Genomic DNA, 21,237 nt, shown 5'->3' on the forward strand with positions numbered 1-21,237 from the left:
AACATTGCCAATGTTACAAGAACCTATTGGGTCACACACAAAGAACAAGTGGATGGAGATTAGGTTCATATGATGAACCAATTGGATTAGGTTCATATGATGCACCAAAGATTGGATTCGGATTAATTCAAATTAGACTTATTAAGTTAGACTCAATTAGATTCAATTGTTGAATGAGTCTAATTTAAATTTGATTCATTGAGTCAATTTATATTAATGAATTGAGATTCATTAAATTAAAAATTGACTTGAATCAAAGGTTGGATTTAACTCAACAAGGAAGAAAATTGGTCAATTTTGACTTGACCAAATGGAAGTTGAAACATCAAGTTTGACTTGATGTATTGCCACATCATGAAGGTTGACTCATCCTACATGGCATGACTAATCTTGCCACATCATCTCCACCTTATTATGGTGTGCCACCTCATGGAGGTTACACATCACATTCACTTAATGTGGTCGGCCACATTAAATGAGGGGGTTACAAGATGTGGTCGGCCACACTAATGCTTGTGGAGAGGTTTTGTTTTGTGGCATTGATGTGTGTTTATTGTTGCATCTTCTTCCTTGGGTTCTTCCTCCTCCTTTGCTATTGTTGCCGTGGGTTTCAAGCAAGGAAGAGGAAAGGTGAGTGAATCTAATCCAAGAAGAAAGGTTAGTGAAAGTCACATAAAGTTTTTAGAGGAGTGTGTTCTCTTCTTTTCCTTTCTTCATCTTCCAATCCTATCCGAGAGCATCAAGAAGTGCTAGCACACTTGTGGTGTTCTCTTCTCCATCCTTGAGTGTTAGAGAACACTTCTTGTTCGTGTGGATACTACTAGAGGTGTGTACGTTTGAACACACTCGAGATCCGGCGCACCTTGGACGAGCGGGATTCGCAAAAAGGCACGCAACAAGGCTAACCTTCTAAACATGTAGATCTAAGTGTAGATCTAGTTAGTAAACTCGTACATGTAAAATTTTGTTCTATACTCTTCGCACGGATCCGTTGGCTAGGGAGTTTCGGGGTTTCCGCGACGCGAAAAAACGATTTTCGCAGCCCGAAAAACCCAACAGTGGTATCAGAGCCACGTGCGAAGACATGTACAAATTTATTTTGTATTGCTCACGTGAGGGAGAAGGATCGCCGGAAGCTGTGGCTTGACGGCGAACAGGATCGGCGAGGGGTTTGGGCGGCGTCGCGTGTGTGCTTGGGGAGGAGTCGGCGGTGGGGACTTAGGGCATGAGGATAATAAGAGAAAGCCATTTATAAACTTAGGAATTTCTAAATCAAACCCTAGCTCAATTCCTTAATCAACTCCCACTTCCGGGTATTCCTAACAGACTTTTTCTCGGGCCTATTAGTGCATCCCCTCTAAATACGTCATACGAGCTCCAATTAATTCCAGAAAAATTTCCAAAAATTTCTAAAAATTCCGTTAAGGTTATTCGTCCATTAAACTTTATTATTTATTTATTATTTGTTTCCATATTTTACATTCTCCCTCACTAATAAAAAATTTGGTCCCCAAATTTACTACCCAACTTAGGGATTCCTCATCCAAAGATAACAACCACGCAACATACTCGTACGCTACTCCAACCAAAGATCAAAAATGGTAAGAACACTACTAATCCATGTGTTCGATGCACAGGTAGTCTACCGATTCTACTCAATTATACTATAATTATAACTGGATAAGAATCTCCCCGTACCTATCAATAAGGGTGCAATAAAAATATAAACTGAGACCTTACCTCGGAAGGCCGATCCCTCGGCCTGCTGCGCCTTTTCCCGTGTAACTACATAAGCATGCCCCACATCTGAGCTCGGTGATGGCATCGCTGGAACAGTACGAGGTGGATTCGAAGGTGCGATAACCGGCTGCTGATGTTGGTACTGAAACTGTGGCTGGGGTTGAAAGGTCGGGTGAGGCTGAAATGGAGGGGAAAGGTCATGATGCACAGAATATACTTGATGAGGAGACTCTGTGGCAGAGTACTGTGTGGTCACTGGTATCGCTGGGTCCTCCTGGCTCTGGATATAATATATCTGCCCTTGGGAGCTTGGCGGGCACTGTTGACGTGAATCACTCCGAGTCCTCTGGAGTCCTCTCTGCTGCCATGGCTGGGTGGGTCGATCTCCCTGAGATGTAACTTTAGTAGTCTCCAACTGAGCCTTCAGAGTACAATCCCGACTCTCATGGCCCGGAAGCTTACAATAAAAGCATATCGAGTGGTCCAATGGACAATTGGGTTTGAGGTGACTTTTCGAGCCGCACTGGAAACATCTGGTCCCTCTACTATCATTCTTCCAATCTTGCTGAGGGGAACGAGAACCCCCATCCGAGGTTCGCCTTGTCTTCTGAGGTGGAGAGGACCCTCCAGAGGTAACCTGTGAGCTCTGGCCTCTTTTTTCCTTCTTCTGTGTCACTTGTTTAGTATTACTTTTCTCCTGGTTCACTTGCTGCTGAGTCATCTCAATGAATAACGCCCGATCTAACACCTCCCGATAAGAACTACCTGGAAATCCTGACATCTTGAGTCGTATGTATGCCGCAAGTCCTTGAGTAAACTGATGCATCCGATCATAATCCTGAGCCACCAGATGAGGACAAAACTCAGCCAGTCTACTGAATTCTGCATTATACTCCATCACAGAATGGTCACCTTGCTTGAGGTTCAGAAACTCCTGACGACGAGCTAGACAAAATGTAACCGGGAAATACTGTCTCTCAAATGCCTCCCTATACATCTGCCACGTGATACGTTGTTCTCCAAAGATCGACTTCTGCATGTCCCACCAAGTGACGGCTTGATCCCGAAGATGGTACGCAGCCAACTCCACCTTCTCTTCATCTGTACACTTCATGTACCAAAATGTGCCCTCCAAGTTCTTCAACCAGCTACGAGCCGCCCAAGGGTCAGCACCCCCATGGAACAGAGTAATTCGATCTTTCACAGACTTGGCCAACAAGGGTATTCGGGCTCTATCCATCACCCAACCAGTAGTGTCTGGAGCAGGTATAGAAGGTGGTACTCCCGGCGTCCGTAACTCATGCTCCCTAGTAGAGGTTGGAGGATTCCGATCACTGCTACCTGAATCAACCTCATTCGGGTTTCCTGTAAACTCCGTCTCTTGGCCGGCAGGTTCAGGGCCCATCGATACTATGGGTTGTTTTCGTGGTCGACCTTGTCCACGGTGATGCATAGCAGTCGACCCTTTTCATGCCATTCCTGTTAATAATAAGTAGGTAAGGAAAATGATTTAGCAGTAGACCACTTACATCCTATAGCTCGGAGATATTTTGCCGCTGCCTGGTCCCACAACTCGAAAGTCACATCGAGGAACCAAATTACAAAGGGAAAACAAAACAACCGAAATCGTAAATCGAAACAAAATCGAAATCCCAAAAACACAAAACCCAGCATTTGACTCGAACCATGCTCTGATACCACTAAATTGGTATCAGATTAACTCAACAATTTGTAAATCCAGACAAAATCAAAATCCCAAAACACCACAAATAGGCATCGGAAAACCTGGGCTCTGATACCACTAAATTGTCACGCCCCGGGGGGGTCCCTGTCCGAGGAAATTTCGGCAACACCTCCCCTGTACGGCGGATAATATGAAGCATTACTACATACAAAATATACCTCAGCCACACTCGGCTGGAATATATATACAAAATGAAATAACATAGCCACGCAGTTAATATACACAACATACCCGGCTGGACATAAATGAATAAAACATATAACATAATATAACAGCCCACACGGCTGGAAATAAACACAACGGAAAGAAAACAAAGGGAAAAACCCACAAATTGCAAAGTTACCAAAACATCACAAATACCAAGTCCACAAACCAGTATCAAACATAGCTCTCACAACACCAAATCCAACGAATACGAAATGCAAGTAAAGAGAAACAGAACCAAAATCAATTTTTGAATATGACGCGGGACCCAGGACTAGCAGCCAACATCTCTCCAAGCATCCATGACTCATCTACCTGTTACCTGGCGAAAGAAAACCATTGTGCGGGGTGGTGAGTATTGGAACTCAGCGGGTAAAGAAAAGATAGTGCATGAACATAATCAACCAATAAAGAATACCCAACAGGAATACAGTCTCATAAGAGAATAGCAGATACAAAAATAAAACCATGATAAAGGTTCATACCTGGAACGATATCCTAGGCTAGATATAGAAAGTCAGAAATAGTACTAATCTGCTATAGTACTGCTCATAACTACAGAGGTAATGGGTAAGGTATATAAACATTTCCAATTACTAAACCAAGGTTTAACCACCTACAACGTGAGCATATCTTAACATAAGACAGCATGTCAGCATAAGTGAACAACAGAACGGTAACATAAATATACCATGCGGCGTAAGTAAACAATAATAACATAAGTAATGACTCCAGCATAACAGCGTATGACGGATGGTCACCCCGCCCACCTCTCTGCACCACGCCTGTATAGTTAAGAGGGATCGATAATGACATTTACCACCAAAGGCCGCTCCATGGTGGCCGGATGGACAGTCTTGAGTAGCTAACTAGCTACAATGAAGGGGTCCTTCATGACTTCGCCTACCACCTGCAGTGGCGAGTGCGGCACGACAGACAAGCATCGACTCAACTACCACTCTCTCGGTGGCGGGGATCTGGCGTCGTGCATGACGTGATCACGATGCAACAATCGTCATATATATAAGCATAAGCGGTATCTTCGTGAAGCCGCGTACTCGATATCATACGTAAATAAGCAATCAAAACATACTGAACATGGTATCTAGTATCCGATGTGGGCCTGACAAGAGACTGTATGGATATAAAAACGAGTAACTCAAAGATTTTGAGTGGAAGTATCAAGCACAGGAAAGTAAGAGTGGAGTCAAGGTAAATAGTCCTTATCCAAAATAATTCATGCACTAAGGTCAAAGTACTAAAAGAATCAAAATAAGAAATACCCGCCTTAAAAGAAGATTGAATCAAAAGTCATACGTCAATACGCTCATCTCGAATCAGCGTCCTGCATAAATCAATAATATATACATATTTTATTTAGCTAAATCCATATGAATTAAACAGCTAAATAAAACCCCTAAACTAGTTAGGAAAAATCCTAATCAAAATAATTAGCCTAATTCATTAACCAAATTTGGTTTAACTCAATCCATGATTCTTTTACCTCAACATCTTACGAGTTAACCAATTTAATCATGGCAATCTTCTGATCGACACCAGAAACCCAAAACCTTCATGGAAGGAAAATGAAGCAATAATGGAGACACCCACACACAAATCTTCACAACTAAAACCGTCCCAAAAGAAACTGAAATCAATATTGGGCAAAATAAATAGGAACCCAGATAGAGGAACCATTCTAGAAACCAAGGCTATTTTGGAGACACAAAAGAGTGGCACTGTAATCCAACTACCACCTACCAATTCTGTTCCGGAAATCCGAGAACAACACAAAAGAGCAAGCATCGCCAAAATCAAACTTCAATTTCTAAAATCTGTCCGGAAATCTGAGACCCTCATGAAGAAGCAAAAACAACCTTGAATCAGATTACAGCCTACTACTTTTATCCCCTAAATAATAGATAACTTGAGGAAAAACAAGAGCAACAATAAACCTAAACCACACCCTTTTATTCTGATCCATAATTAGAAATCCTTCCCAAGGCAGTGAAAGAAAACCAATCCAATTACAAACCCTCAAGTCTATCCTGATGAATCAAATCCATTACGAGGAGAAAATGCAAATACCATAAACCAAATCAACATCTCAAAAATCTAAAGCAGTAAATCAAGCAACGCCACAAAAATCCGGACCATCCTCTAATCCCTACGCTTAGCTACCAAGGGAGACAAACTTCCATACCTACTAGGGGAAATTTACCTGCGGGATCAATTAGGGCTCGGCTTGGAGAGAAGATTCAGCGACTGGGGTTGCTTGCGTGAGGAGGAGAAGAGATCGGCGGCTAGGTTGCGGGAGATCGCGAGAGGGGAAGGGAAGGGAAGAGGATCGGCGGTGTGTGCGGTGCTCAAGGGAAGGAGCCGACGGCAGCTTGGGTTCTTGCATGAGGGAGAAGAGTCGTGGCTAGGGTGCTCGCGTGAGGGAGAAGGATCGCCGGAAGCTGTGTCTTGATGGCGAACAGGATCGGTGAGGGGTTTGGGCGGCGTCGCGTGTGTGCTTGGGGAGGAGTCGGCGGTGGGGACTTAGGGCATGAGGATAATAAGAGAAAGCCATTTATAAACTTAGGAATTTCTAAATCAAACCCTAGCTTAATTCCTTAATCAACTCCCACTTTCGGGTATTCCTAACCGACTTTTTCTCGGGCCTATTAGTACATCCCCTCTAAATACGTCATACGAGCTCCAATTAATTCCAGAAAAATTTTCAAAAATTTCTAAAAATTCCGTTAAGGTTATTCGTCCATTAAACTTTATTATTTATTTATTATTTGTTTCCATATTTTACACCAAATCTGCATAGCATGATCCAAAGCCCAAAAGAAAGCCATATCCTAACTACTACAATATCAATACAGCATATTCCGAAATATGAAGAACTCAAACCGTGTACCTACCCTTTACAATCCATTCCCCTCTTTAAGCTTCACGACAGAAGTTTTCAAAGAATCCTCCTTACAAACAGGCTTCAAAAATCAAGAAGAGGAAACTAACAGGAACCGAAACTACTCTACTGCAGGTGAGGAAGCACTTACCTTGTGTTCTTGGACTCACTACTGAAGGAGAAAAGGGCTTCTAGGGTTCGGATAACTCGAGTTTTCCGGCCTCCTTTTGCGCCTACAGCTTCTCCTCGGCGAGAGGATCTTGGGAAGGCGAAGAGCTCTCGGATTGGACTCCTGATCAGCCGCCGGAGATAAGACCTAGCCGCGGCTCTGTTTTTCGCCCGAGCTCCGCTGTCGCGAGCGAGAGAGAAAAGGGGAGAAGGGTTTTCGATCACCGGAGAAATCAAGCCCTAAGTTCCTCTCTTTATAACTCAGGTATTTCTGTTAACTTCTTTAAATAAATTTTGCTATCTTTTCTAAATAGAACTACCCGCTTGGGTGCTTGGGCACTTGGTCAGCCGGATTCGCTTAAGGCTCGGGTTGGGTCGGAGGTCGCGGGTTCGAATCTCGACCGCACCTCTTTTATGCTTAATTATTTTCTGTCAATAACTACTACTACTTAAATTAATTCTGTTCCTTCTCTAATCAGCAATGCCTGCTTGGGCTCCTGGTCAGCCGAGGCAACTTAAGGCTTTGCTTAACCGGAGGTCTCCAGTTCGAACCTCGGCTTAATTTCTTTATTTTTGTAACTTGTTTCTTTTGGTAAAAATACCAAACGAACTCCAAAAAATTACATAAAAATACTCTAAAAATTTCTAAAAATCTCTAGAATATTTCTAAAGCATTTCTAAATATTTTTAACTACTATTAGAACTCGTAATAAGGAAATTTGGGTTGTTACATCCAACCACGTGGGAGGCTCCTTTATGCCCTTCTGCACAAGGCCTTCTACCAGGGTGTCCGAGGTGCCTCCAACACTATAGGAGGTGCCTTGAGCATTGTTCACCCAAAGCTTCTTTGTGCATTTCACTTCCTGCAAAGTATGTAGTCTAAAATACCAAAGATACCTTGCAAAAGAAAGTTAGCATAATAAAACATGAATAATTTAATAGTCTCTGAATTGTCTGGTTCTGACTTTCAGATTTCCAGTGAAACCCTAGGTTGAACCTATGCCTGCAATTCTCTCAACGGGGAATGCATCCTCACCTACTCCTCTCAGAAGAATTTACCTTTTGTCAAACTGATCCTCTAGACCATTTAGACTTTTTTACGGCATCTGAGACTTTAGAACTTTCACCTAATGTTCTCAATCGTAGGATTTCTCGCCTGGTGTCCACGACGTCCAGGACTTTCACCTAGTGTCCTCAACCCTAGGATTTTTACCTGTCATCCCATGGACCAAGACTTCATTGCCTAGCCACAGCTAGGACTTCTTTACCTAGATTCACCTAGGACTTTCACATTGCTTAAGATCACTTAAGACTTTCCTACATACTCAGTTAGACTTGTTAGATCACAACACAGCTTAACTTTAAACCTTTTCCAAATATCAAAAGACAACTTTTAGCTAGTGCTTTCAGTACCAACAATCTCTCTCCTTTTGATTTATGGCAATATAGTTCAAAGTTAAATAAAAATATTCAAAGTAATAAAGTAAGATTTGTAAAACAAGTAAGGTTTCAAGTAATATTTTTTCAAGGCTAAAAGATATAAATTTAAAAATTACTCTTCCTCAAAATAATATTACTCACTCCCCCTTAAATGTTACTAATAAAACTTTTTACTTTACTTTTAACACCTTTTTCTTTGACACATTAAAAAAATACTAAGTAGAAAGAAAAGTTGTTAACTTGTAAAAATATTACTTAAATTTGAAAAACTAATTTTTAATATTTTTCCACAAAAAATTATCTTTAAGTTCCCTGAAAAGTTTCACTTAACTTTCTTTTCAAAAAAAGAAAATATTTAGATTTTTCTTCTTTTCTTTAAAAAATACTAACCAAATACTTAGTTTTGAAAAGAATTTATTTGAATAATACTTAACTAAATACTTAGTTTTAAAAAGGAATTATATTTTTTAAAAAACTACTTAACTAAATATTTATTAGCTATATAAAATAAACTTAGCTAAATACTTAGCTTTTGAAATTTTGAAAAAGAACTTGATTTTGAAAGACTTTACTTTTTAAAACAACACTTAATTTTGAAATCAAAACTTTGAAAAATCAATACAATACTTTTAAAAATACTTAACTTTTGAAAAATACCTAAGTTTTAACCTCCTTTTTCTCTCCCCCTTGATTAATATCTTTAGGGAAAAAAATTAAGTAATTGCTTTAAGTATGAGGGGACAATTAATTTTAAAATTAGGCATGATTATAATCCTAGAGTTCAAGTATGGAAAAATCAAAATAAGTTTAAAACATATTTAAAATAGTCATCTATTTTCCTAGCATCTCACCTATTTTAGATTTTCAAACACGATCAGCTTAGATGTTTTGAGAGATGCATAATTCATGTAATGTAGAATTAATTTAATTTAGATTTTAATGATAAGATCCATAAAATTTAAGTTTGTTAATTGATTTAAATTCACTTAGTTATTTTATCTCAACCTTTTAGGTTAATTAGGTTAAATAAAGTTAATAATTATTAAGTTAGAATTTAATTGAGGTAAAATTAGGTTAAATTAAAATTTTAGATTAAGTTTAAAATTTATTTAGATAAAACTTGGTTTTCAAAATTAATTCAAGTTTTTAATTAAAGTTTTAAAAATTAATTAAGATTAAGATTTTGAAATTAATTCATATTTGAAATTAGTTAAGATTTTGAAATTAATTTAGGTTTTGAAATTAATTAGGTCCTAATTGGTTTGATTTAAGTTTGAGTTTGATTAAGTTTGGTTGAGTTTGATTAGGTTTGAGTTAATTTTGGGTTAGGTTAAGTTGATTTAAGTTTAAGTTTGATTTGAGTTGATTTAGACTAATCCTTAGTTTTAACTCAAATTCGTCTTACCCTTTTCTAGATTTTCAAATAGAGAAACTCATGGATTTTGTGAGATAGTTAATTTTCTCTTCAATTTAAATTAAAATCTATGGATTGATTTACATTTGAGTTAGACTAAGGTTTAACAATTAGTCGGTTAAATATCCATTTCGATAATCGGCTTCGACTATGGCGAGGCACGAGCCCTTCTTAGGTATTTGAGCAACAACCACTTCTAGACAAAGTCTTTTAAGAAAAATAAATATTTAACTTTCTTTCTGAGAATCTTTAGTCTAACTAATCAAGTATCAATCAAGCCTAATTCCTTATCTATCTTAATCTAAGCAGAAATACAGAAAGTGATAAATCAAACAATCAACCAAATATATTTAATAGTAAAAATGGTCTTTCTATTGACTCCCCCTAGATCATAACCTTGATAAGGTCTATCAAGATAGTGGATTTGATACTTGAGAATCCAATATTAATTAAATCCAACTTAATTAATCAAGTTAGATTTAGGGACTCATGCTTTGATCAGTTTTATATTGGTTCGATTAATTAAAGACAAGTAAGATCTAAATCATTGTTTGGCCTTATATCCGAGCCTAGATTGATTGTATATGACCCTTTGTTTTCCAAGAATCAGATTAAGTTCTTGGAACCCAAAGTAAATCATTCCAATGTGTTCTTGAGTTCCTTGACTTGATACCACTTGTAGGATTGAAGCGTACATGAGAGGGGGTGAATCACGTGTATTTTAAAAATAGAGTCCTTTTAAACTTAATAAAAAGTGCAGTAGAAAAACTAAATAAAAGCAAAAACACAAGACTCAGTCGGTTACTTGGTTCGGAGACTTCAACAACTCCTACTTCAAGACTCACGATCCCTCGGCCCGTATCAATAGGAAATCCACTAAATTCTCTTCCAGAACTATTGGAAGAGTAATCCGAATACAAAGATTAGGAAAGTGTAACACCCTACACTAAAATCATTACCAACACTTAGAAGAATCGAATCTGATTGGGCTCATGTGTTGGTGTCAATCTGTCGGTAGTGGTCGAATGTCATGAAATAGTAGGACAGTAGCAGAGCGTGGTCAAAGCAACAGAAAAGTTGTAGTAGCTCGTATGGAAGTTCTATCTCTTCTCCTAGCCGAATACCCCTTTTATAAGATATTTGAAGCACCTTCAACTCCAAAACTCATCCCTAAAGAAGCGGCTCCTTATCCTTGACGAAACCTTCTACCTTATCTACTCGAGGGTGCCCTCATTGAGCTCTGAGGCACCTCCAACACTCTGAGGTGCCTCTCTGCAGGCCAGAGGCACCTCCCCTCAGTTGATTCAATGCTACTATCTTCCAAAGCTCATATCTTTTGACTCCGAACTCGAACTCAAACTCTGTCAATTGTCACGTGTGCAAAATTCAAAAATATACATTTATCTCTATAATACAGAATTAGAAAAATATATGCATGAATAGTTTATATATATTTATGAGTTATATCCTATCTTTCTAAGACTAGGATCTAGTCGAGGTCTCAATCTAGGTTTCTAAAATGGACTTAAACTGGACTTACGCCTAAAGTCCCTAATTGGGATTCGTCCTTACTGGAGTACTTTCTTCCAGTGACTTACCTTACTTACCATGTAGAATCACTTGGCTCCCTTTCGATCCACCAGGTCTTCCCGCCAATTGTCAGGTCCGCAGACCTAACTAGATTTCGGCCAGCTGTTAGGTCCCACGGTCTCAGCAGGACTTCCCGCCATATATCATGTCACTCCTTAATCTATCTGAACTTCTACACCAACTATCAGGTCCTCCAGACTTAGCTGGATTTCAACCTAGTGTACACTTTGTAGAAAGATTAGATCACACCACACCTAATTTTAATCCATTTATCATTCATCAAAATTTAGATTTGATCATTGATGTCAACTGCACCAACAATTCATAAACTAGATAATTATTTATATATAACTATGAAAATCAAGTGAATTACAGATAATTATTTATATATAACTAATAAATCTAGTATATTTTAGTATAAGACAAACAATTAATTAGGTGTAATTGAAGTAGGACTTGCAAAACCCAAGTGCAATAATTGAATGGGAATCAGATTTGCATTTCATCTCTTCCTTTTGATCTAACCCTTTTTATTCTTGATAATTTCTGTGTAAATCACTTTGATCTCAGTTGTTCAATCTTTTATGACAATATAGATATGTGGGTCCAAAAAGGGAGTTAGATTTGCTGATCCAAAAGAACTAAACGCCTTTGTTAGAATTAAACAAGACTGCAGAGGCATAATTATTAATTCATACGTTATGGTAATCGATTAAATCATATGCAAGTCTAACTCCTAAAATCATAAGACTGCTTGCGGTGCTGATGCCGAGATAGTGGCGTACAGGGGAGGAGCGACAGCGTGGACGCATCAGTGAGGCCGCGGTGAGGGTGAGGTACGTGCGTTTGATTAGGAACTATAGGTTTTTAATTATAACTTGGTTAATGGTTTTACAAACTCTTAGCTATAAATATATAGGCTTATTAAACCCTAACAGAATTATCTCATTAACCTTTATTTGGTTGTAGATAGTAAATTTCTTTTTGATATATAACAAGTACCGTCCAGAAAGAGCATCTAACATACACTTGGGGTAATCATGTTTCAGAATCTATCCCAGTTTCATTTATGTAGCTTGAAAAATGTATTTTAACCTCTATAGACTTTAATAATGGTACTTATCGAGCTCAAACAAAGAAATAAACCTGCAAACAGTTCGATGCTAGAAACTAAGTTGAAGTCCAAGACTTTGAGAAGGGCTTCCATATGAATGTACATTTGCAGGATGGTTTCATCATGAAAAGAGGCTTTGCTTTGCTTTGATTAACTTGTTCTGAATTTTTTTTTGGCCAATTCAACTATTAATGAGTCAAAATCTCCAAGTTCTACCACTAGTTGATGGAGATCTAAAATTCCTAGAACATTTAAATCAATTGGCCTAACACATATTTATAATTGATTTTGAATAGGTTGTATTGGTCGACTGAATATCTAAGATAGATGATCAGCATGTGCTGCAACTTTTACAATCAAACCAAAAATTATTATTATGTATTGGTCGACTGATAGTTGTACACTCAATAAGTCTTGTATTTTTGCAAGGATTTATTATTATTGGTCGACTCTTGTTCATGAGTCGAACAACATCTATCATGCTTTGCTAGTTTATATTACTTTTAGGGTTGTAAATGAATCAAGCGTTCATGAACAAGTTTGGTGTTCGGCTTGGTAAGAATTTGTTTATGTTCGTTCAATATACATAAGATTAATTAAACAAACAAGCTTGAACAGTTTGTTAAGCTAAATAAACAAGCTTGAACGCATATGTGTTCAGCTCGTTAATGTTCGTGAATAAATTTTCATGAACAATGTTCGTGAACAACATTCATGAACAATGTTCACGAACCATAATCATTAATAAAACTCTTTTCAATCTGATAAATAAATAATAAAATAAAATAAAATAAATTTAATTTAAATTATCAAACTCAATAATCAATCAAATAACTAAAAGTTTCAAGCAATCAAACAAGTTTGAATTGAGAGCTTGATAACATCTAAACGAACCAAGCTCGAACAAAGCTTGAATTGAGAGTTTGATAACATCTAAACGAACCAAACTCAAGGCAAGTTTCAAACAAGCTCAAGCTCATAAAAAATAAACCAACTCAAGCTTGAACACTCATTTCAAAAGTTTGGTTCATTTTAAGCTCGGCTCGACTCGGCTTGGTTATCTTATCAGATAAGCTTGAACACCTCAAAACTCGGCTCAGCTCGGCTTGTTTACAGCCCTAATTCCTTTCCTTCCATTACTTACTGAAAGACTAAGGTTTTATTAAAATAATTACTTAAAATGATTGATTAATTCCATATTCTTTCACCTCATATTTGATTATCCTAAAATGGTTATAGTTATTTTGTGCAATTTGCATATTGTTTGGTTGACACAATATTGTGTCTCTCCTTTAATTTGCATTCTTTTCCTTTCTTTTTAGTATAAAAATAAATCTAAAACTTAGTTCTTGTGTTTCATATGTAATTTACCTCACATAGATCAAGAGTATAATTTAAACTTCATACCATCAGGATTAAATTGATTTAGAAATATGAAGAGATGGTGCAAGCTTTAATTTCAGTAACAAACTAGCTTTCATTTTTAGATTCCACCACAACTCAATTTGGAATGAGTAGATTTTTTATTGTTGCAATTTAGAGATTGATTGGAGACATTCATGGGTGTAAATATGGGAAGTTAATTCACATGAATTTTCTTCTTTCATAAGAATCTTGTGTTGTTTTTCTATTGGATGCAAGGTGATATATTTCTTGCATTGCTAATTTCTTGAACTAAATACCTAAAAAACTTGTTATTTAGCATCATCTAATTAGATTAGTTTAAATATTGATTGTCAATTTTGAAGAGGGGTATGTTTTTTGAATCTTCTTTTCCATTAATAATTTTAAGAAATAGTTGGTTTGCAATATTCTTAGGATGAAGGCCAATCGAACATCAATTAACTAGTCAAGTTCAAAAATAGTTTTAATGCGCCTACCTACTCGGCCTCTCTGGACTCTTGCATTGGCCATTTGTGCACAGATTAACATGTTGCCCACACTTCTTGCTCATGTTGTTTGAACTGCCCATACTTTTTTTTGATGAAAGGTAAATATATATTATCAAAATGCACAATCATACAAGAAAAGATCGTGAGACATCTTATATCATGTCTGACGAAGTATTAGATCTGGAAGGGGAACCATGATCATGTACATGTGCTCACTCATATACCATATATCCATATAACCTCTGCACATGCTAGATGCAACTCATCCACAGCACTAGATACTGAGCTGAGGTATCATCCAGCACTGCCTTCTATCTCTGTCCAGCTACTCATGTGTCCACATCATCACTGTCCACGCTGCGTCATGTGTCTCCTGTAAACTGGTGCCCTACACCTCCTCCATGCCTCTCAATCTCCCATGTGTCCGTGAGCCTCCAGTGACTCCAAGCTATCTCAATCCATCTCCTCCTGTGTCATAGGCCACGACCTCATGATGTCACTTTCAGCAAGTGACCAGCTATCAACGGATTTGACGTGCCTTTATCGCGAGTCGTTTGCTGTGGGCTAGATAGGTCTTTATAGTGGACCTATGCACCCTCTTGGGCTTTTTGGCAAAGCCCCAGCCATAAACAGATTTGATGTTGTCCTTACCATGAGCCGTTTGCTGCAGACTAGATAGGTCTTTCTGGTGGGCCTATTCACCCTCGTGGACTTTTTGACAAAGTCCCAGCCATAAACGGATTTGACATGTCTTTACCGCTAGTCGTTTGATGCGGACTAGATAGATCTTTCTAAGGTGGATCTATGCACCTATACATTACTCTCACCCCTACATGCTCTCCCACATACAGTCCTCATGCTCTACTACATGGCTCCACCCGCTGTGGTCTCTCCTCACATACAACACCCTCCTCTCATAAGGTAACCCACATACAGTTGTCTAGCTAAACAAATTGGTCAAGTAAAGGCATTTGAAAAAATATATATATATATATATATTCTCCATGACATCTGTGTTATCACTTCATGGATTGATGGTTTCTTGATCTTGAAAAAATAATTCACTTCAACTTGGTGAATTTGATAGTTTAAACTATGAAGATTACTTTTATAGCAATAGCATTAGCACTTAGTTTGCTTTGTGCTACAAATACCATGTTCTTGTATTGGGAAAATAGGAAAGCCCATTGCAAGCATGGTGGTAATGAAGTTGGCCTCGTAGTGGATTACTTATTGTTCCAATTATCATGATGTTGGTACACTCTCCATTAAACAAAATGAATAATAGATTGTATTTAGTTTGTAGTGTAATTAGCATGGTGAAGAATTGAGTTGTTTGTTGTATGATTTCAAAAGTGTGTTTAGCTTATCAAAGCTAAGCGTCCTCAATAGATTGCACTGAACCAAATTGACTCGTGTATGAATATGACTTGCACGTGCCAAATGTCAGACTGGTCGGGACGGACAAAATTTGTTCAAGTGTCCATAACCAACATTTTGCCACATGAATTATTTTTATTTACTACCCAGGGATTACCCTATCATTAATCCCTGGGTATTGAATGGTCATTACTCGGCATTCAATGCAGGTGAGGGATAGTGTCCTATGTAAGGAGGAACATGGTCTTGAGCAGGAAAAAAATAGAAAAGCTGAAGCTCTCCACCTCCGTTCCCTCTCCTTTTATGTCGTGCATCTCTTACTCGACGGAGTACCCGTGACAGTAGTCGGGTACCTCTCATGGTTCACCGTGACCACCAGTGTTTGGTGGGAATCACGGTTAACCATTATATCCTAAGAAACAGACGACCTGAGAAACCTCGAAGTATAGCCGAAGGTGGGGCGAATATGTTTCAAGGAAACTGCATCCATCGTAGGCCTCGGTCCACTCTCCTGCTCGGTCGCTTTTCCTTCTCGGGCTACTCTGCCTCTAGTTCGACCAACCTTCTATTGTTAGGTTGATCTACTCGATTTGCCCACTCGGATGCACCGCCACTCAGCCGCTTGATCAGTTGCTCTGCTCTGCCAGGTCGAGTGCTCTACCCACTCGGCTGCTTCACCCACTCGGTTGCTCTATCACTCGGGTCGCCCTACCTTCTACTATAAGACTGCTCAGCCTGGTCAGCCCCTTCTACAACTCGGTAGGTCAATCGATCGTCCTGATCAACTGCTCTGTCGCTCGGGCTACTCTACCTTTAGTCAGCCTTGCCTTTCTCTGCTCGACCGATATACTCGGTCGGCTACTCTACCCTATCGGTCACTCTGACTGATCTGCTACTCAACCACACTACTTGTGGCTACTCTACTATGCTCGGTCAAGTACTTGTTTTCTCAGCCTGATCTACCGCTCTGCCCGCTCGGACGATTTTCCCGCTAGCTTGACCGATCTTCTAGCTCTTGACTTGGCTGCTCTGCTCAGCTACTCTACAGTCACCACTTGATAAAAATCAGCCCCCGCTGTTAGCCTAAGATTATCAATTCCAATCATCTCGATACAAAGTTAAATTTATTTCAGTATAATTTAAATTCGGCTAATTTTTTAAAATCTCCGATAGATTGCCAACACTATCTCCCACTGCTAAAGCTGCCATTTGCCTTGTGGGCTTCGTTTGCTACAACAAGTTGTCATTGTGCTTTCGACTATCCCTAGAAGTGATTGGTCCAACCCCACGACGAAAGTTTTTTATTGGTCACTAGGGTAAATCAGGAAGCACACGCAGCAGCCAGCCCAGAAGCCCAACATCCTTTGGTTACGCTCCCCCTGCTAAATTCGGCTAATTTTTTAAAATCTCTGACAGATTGTCCAACACTATCTCCCATTGCTAAAGCTGTCATTGCCTTGTGGTCTTCGTTTGCTACAACAAGTTGCGATTGTGCTTTCGAATATCCCTAGAAGTGATCGGTCCGGCCCCATGAAAGTTTTCTACTGGCCACTAGGGTAAATCAGGAAGCACACGCGGCAGCCAGCCCAGAAGCCCAACATCCTTTGTTTACGCCCCCCCTCCTCCCTCCTCCCTCTCATTTGGAGGAAAAATTTCTACAAATACATCATATCTGAGGTTCGAACTATGGATACTTAAATGATAACTTGAATATTCCACCGTAACATCATGACCCCGGGGACTGTCTGGTTGGAAAAGAAGAGAACAGCAAATGGTTGAGCATTGTTGGACATACGAATTAATTAAGTAGGAATCACTCTGAAAACGTATCCAACCTAATTTTATAATTAGCTGATATATAAATGATTCTACTCATTGATGATAATTAGTTTTGTTTCTTTTTCTTATATTTTTGGGTTTGATGATTTAGGAATGTGCCTAGTCCGCTATTATTTCCTTTATCTCCTCTCTAACAGCAACATAATTAGATTGCAGATACAATTGAGAACTATGATACATAATTATTTGATTTTGTAAAACTACTTTATAATTCATCACAATTCTTGTTTGCGGAGTTTTCACAAATTGAGCTCATGTCCAACAGTCGTTCTATGTAGTTGAGGTGTTCAATAACAACTTGCTTGAAATCCCTGCATCACAACTCAAACCTTTCTTCATTGCTTAGGTTGCTTGATCCACTGCCCTACTTGCCCAAATGTTTTCCTAGTTGCTTCATCCATTGTTGATTTTTATTAAAATTCTTTCATTGCGAGCAAACCTTGATTTTTGTTGTTACACATCAAATTTTTTGCTCATTAGCCGATAGAATGTTTAGTAATATATAAAATTTGAAACAAACTGAAATAATAATAGAAGACTATACTTCGTTACATGAACTAATGCCTATATTATACAATGAAATTGATATATAGCTTAGGTTAGTCATTTCTCATTTAAGATGCGAATATGGGTATCATCAAAGCATGAATTCGAAAGTTCTACCATTTTTCTTGATCTAGCTATATAATTTACTCCACACTGTCTTAGGATCACTCCTTTGAAATTTTTTTATGAATCATTGCATGCTCGTGTGCTTACATATCTATTGATCCACACTAATGATAGTATCCATGCTATCAACATTTGTCTTCTCAGGGTGATGGGGTAGTTAAGATATGAGATGTTGTCATATGAGATCTTAGGTCGAAATTCGACGTGTCTGAGCATGTCTTCCCCATGCCTTGACCACATGCACTAATGACAAATAATCACCCATGATTTACCTCATCCATTGACCTAAGGATGAATTAACAGGAGTACTAGGAGCAAGCGAATTACTATTTTTTATCACGAGGTTCATACCTCGTGCTACCAACATCTGATGTTAAAATAAAAATATATCATATGACATTGGTTCACCTTTAATTAAGCACATATTTACAAGAAAATCTATAGCTAGATACCTATTTTCGGGTGCAAAAGCTCCAACGTGAATACATAGGGCAGCTAGGTTTTTCTAGCCAAACATTGCCCAAATTGAATATATATATATATATATATATAGTCTTGATCTCCTGCGCGACGCGCACAGTGCCGACTGTGCGCGTCGCGCAGGAGATCAAGCTTTTGTTTTTTATTTTTTTTTATTTTTTAATATTTTAAATTAAAAAAATTAACATTTCCTTATATAAAACCTTAACCCAGAGGTAAAATCTAAAAAATAAAATAGCTTTGATACTATAACCAAAGCATGAACCCTAGAGGTAAAATCTAAAAAAATTAACTTTAATACTATTACCCAAAGTCTGAACCCTAAATAGCTTTGATACTATAACCCCAAACCTGAACCCTATAAGTAAAATAAAAAAAAATAACTTCGATACTATAACCCAAAGTCTGAACCCTAAAAATTAAATTTTTAAAATATATTTTAATTATTTTTTTAATTCAAAAATTTTTAAAAAAAAATTAAAAAAAACGCTGAAATCCTGCGCTGTATATATATATATATTTAATTATTTTTAATTAAAAATAAAAAATAAAATAAAAACAACTGATATCCTGCACTTTGACGCTATATATGTATATATATATATATATATATATATATATATATATATATATATATATATATATATATATATATATATATATATATATATATATATATATATATATATATATATATATCTATATCTATATCTATGATCATGTCCGAGTACTGAGTCGGCAGACGCTGGGGACGTGGCACTCTCGTTGACGGTGTACGATCCTCCGACTGGTATGAGCCTCCGGTGGAAACCTGCAAGCACAAAACCGGGCTGGGAAGGGGTTCCCGGCGACGGCCCTCCGACGCTCAAGTCAGCTCCGGCGAAAAGAGATTGAAACAACGTAACGAGACCAAGAGCTACAGTAGATGAGAATGCATACCTCCGTCGAAGCCTAGGGTCTTTATATAGGACCCTGGGAGGCACGTAACGCTTCTCGAGGCGTGCGCGATGTTAGGATTTATACTAAAAGCCTAGCTTTTGGTATAAACATTTATCTAGAAATAAGAATCACATTAGTCAAATGTCTACATTTATGATAAATGTAGTTGTTCAATTAATTTATATTGTAGATAACATGGTGTATGGTGTCACACACAGAAGATCATGTTATCGGTTCCTTATAAATTATAAACAGTAGCTCACGACCAAGATGGAAAGGAACAAATCATTGGAAGGTCGTAGTGTAATTAGATATTAGTTTATCTTAACTATATAATTACACTAGTACACTTAGAGTGTATTGAGTAGGACCATTAGAGGTCGTTCCTTTTATACTGACTTTATGAAGGAACAAAGACCTCAGTTATTATGGAAGTGTGTGCTCTTAATCCTAATATAATAACAAGCACATATATTTGATATTTATTTCTTTAATTTATCAATGGGTGAGATTTAGTTCGATAAATTAATAAGCCCAATAAGTTGGGAAATGATATCACTTATAGTGTGTGTTGTTGATTAGAAGGAAATTGTGTCCTAGTGATCTAGGTTGAGAATGTCCCCAAGAGGAGCTCATAAGGATTGTCATGTTAAACCCTGCAGGTGGACTTAGTCCAACATGACGATGAAGTTGAGTGGTACTACTCTTGGAGCTAGATATTAATTAAATGAGTTGTCAGTAACTCACTTAATTAGTGGACATTCGTAATCTTAAACACAGGGAGACTAACACACTCATGATAAGAAGGAGCCCATAATGTAATTTGGGATTGGTGCGGTAGTACGATAATAACTCTCTAGTGAAATGAGTTATTATCGATGAACTTGAGTTGTGTGTTCGGGGCGAGCACGGGATACTCAAGCTCATCGGAAGGCCAAAATCAATTTCTCCTCTAGGTCCCTGTTGTAGCCTCAATAAAGCCTCAAGTCTATCCAAAGAAAAACCTATCTTGGTGTCCAAGAAGGGGCCGGTTCATTGCTTGGTGACCAAGTAATGGCCGGCCACATATTCTCTAGAAGTGGACGGCCCTTGCCTTGGGCAAGGGGGTCGGCCGCAATATTTAAATTAGGAAGGTTGTTTTTGAATTTTTAAATTTCCTCAGATATTTACAATTTGTAAAAAGAGAGATTTTAAAAATTTATAAAATTTTTCTAATTTAAATTAGGCCACAAGGTTTTAAAAGAGAGTTGTAAAATTTATAAAACTTTCTTTTAAAAAGAAATATTATTAGAGATGTTTTAAATTTTAAAACTTGGTTTTAAATTTTAAAACTTTCCTTTTAATATCCACATTAGAAAAAAAATGAGAGTTTGTAAAATTTTATTAGAAGTTTTCTTCTTTTTAATTTTATAAAAAAAATTTCTTTCTTTCCCTTTTAATAAGTGGCCGGCTACCTTGCTTGGTGCCCAAGCAAGGGGTCGGTCAAATAATTAAACATCAACAAATAGTTGTTTAATTAATAAATCAATCTAGGATTGATTAATTAAAAGGAAAGAAAAATAAAAAATTAAAAGGAAATAGGAATGAGTTTAAGGTTTTATAAAACTCTTTCCATAATTTTCCGTTGGGAAACTAATATAAAAAGGGGGGAAGGGGAGGCCTTGAAAAACATAACAATTGATATTGTGTTGTCGGAGATCATCAAGTGGTCGGCCCCTCTCC

At 37.7% G+C, this 21,237-nt stretch overlaps 1 protein-coding gene across 1 annotated transcript; it reads right to left on the reverse strand.

Annotated features, from left to right (window-relative positions):
• Positions 1 to 974: 974 nt before the first annotated feature.
• Positions 975 to 6,382, reverse strand: LOC122005846. The gene is made up of 3 exons (XM_042561069.1): positions 5,910 to 6,382; positions 4,976 to 5,033; positions 975 to 3,219 (listed from the first exon to the last, which is right to left on the reverse strand). The coding sequence occupies exon 3, from the start codon at positions 3,191 to 3,193 to the stop codon at positions 1,652 to 1,654; it is 1,542 nt and encodes a 513-aa protein (XP_042417003.1). The 5' UTR covers positions 3,194 to 3,219; positions 4,976 to 5,033; positions 5,910 to 6,382; the 3' UTR covers positions 975 to 1,651.
• Positions 6,383 to 21,237: the final 14,855 nt, after the last annotated feature.

The sequence above is a fragment of the Zingiber officinale genome, chromosome 7B, assembly GCF_018446385.1.
Source record: "Zingiber officinale cultivar Zhangliang chromosome 7B, Zo_v1.1, whole genome shotgun sequence".
NCBI lineage: Eukaryota > Viridiplantae > Streptophyta > Magnoliopsida > Zingiberales > Zingiberaceae > Zingiber > Zingiber officinale.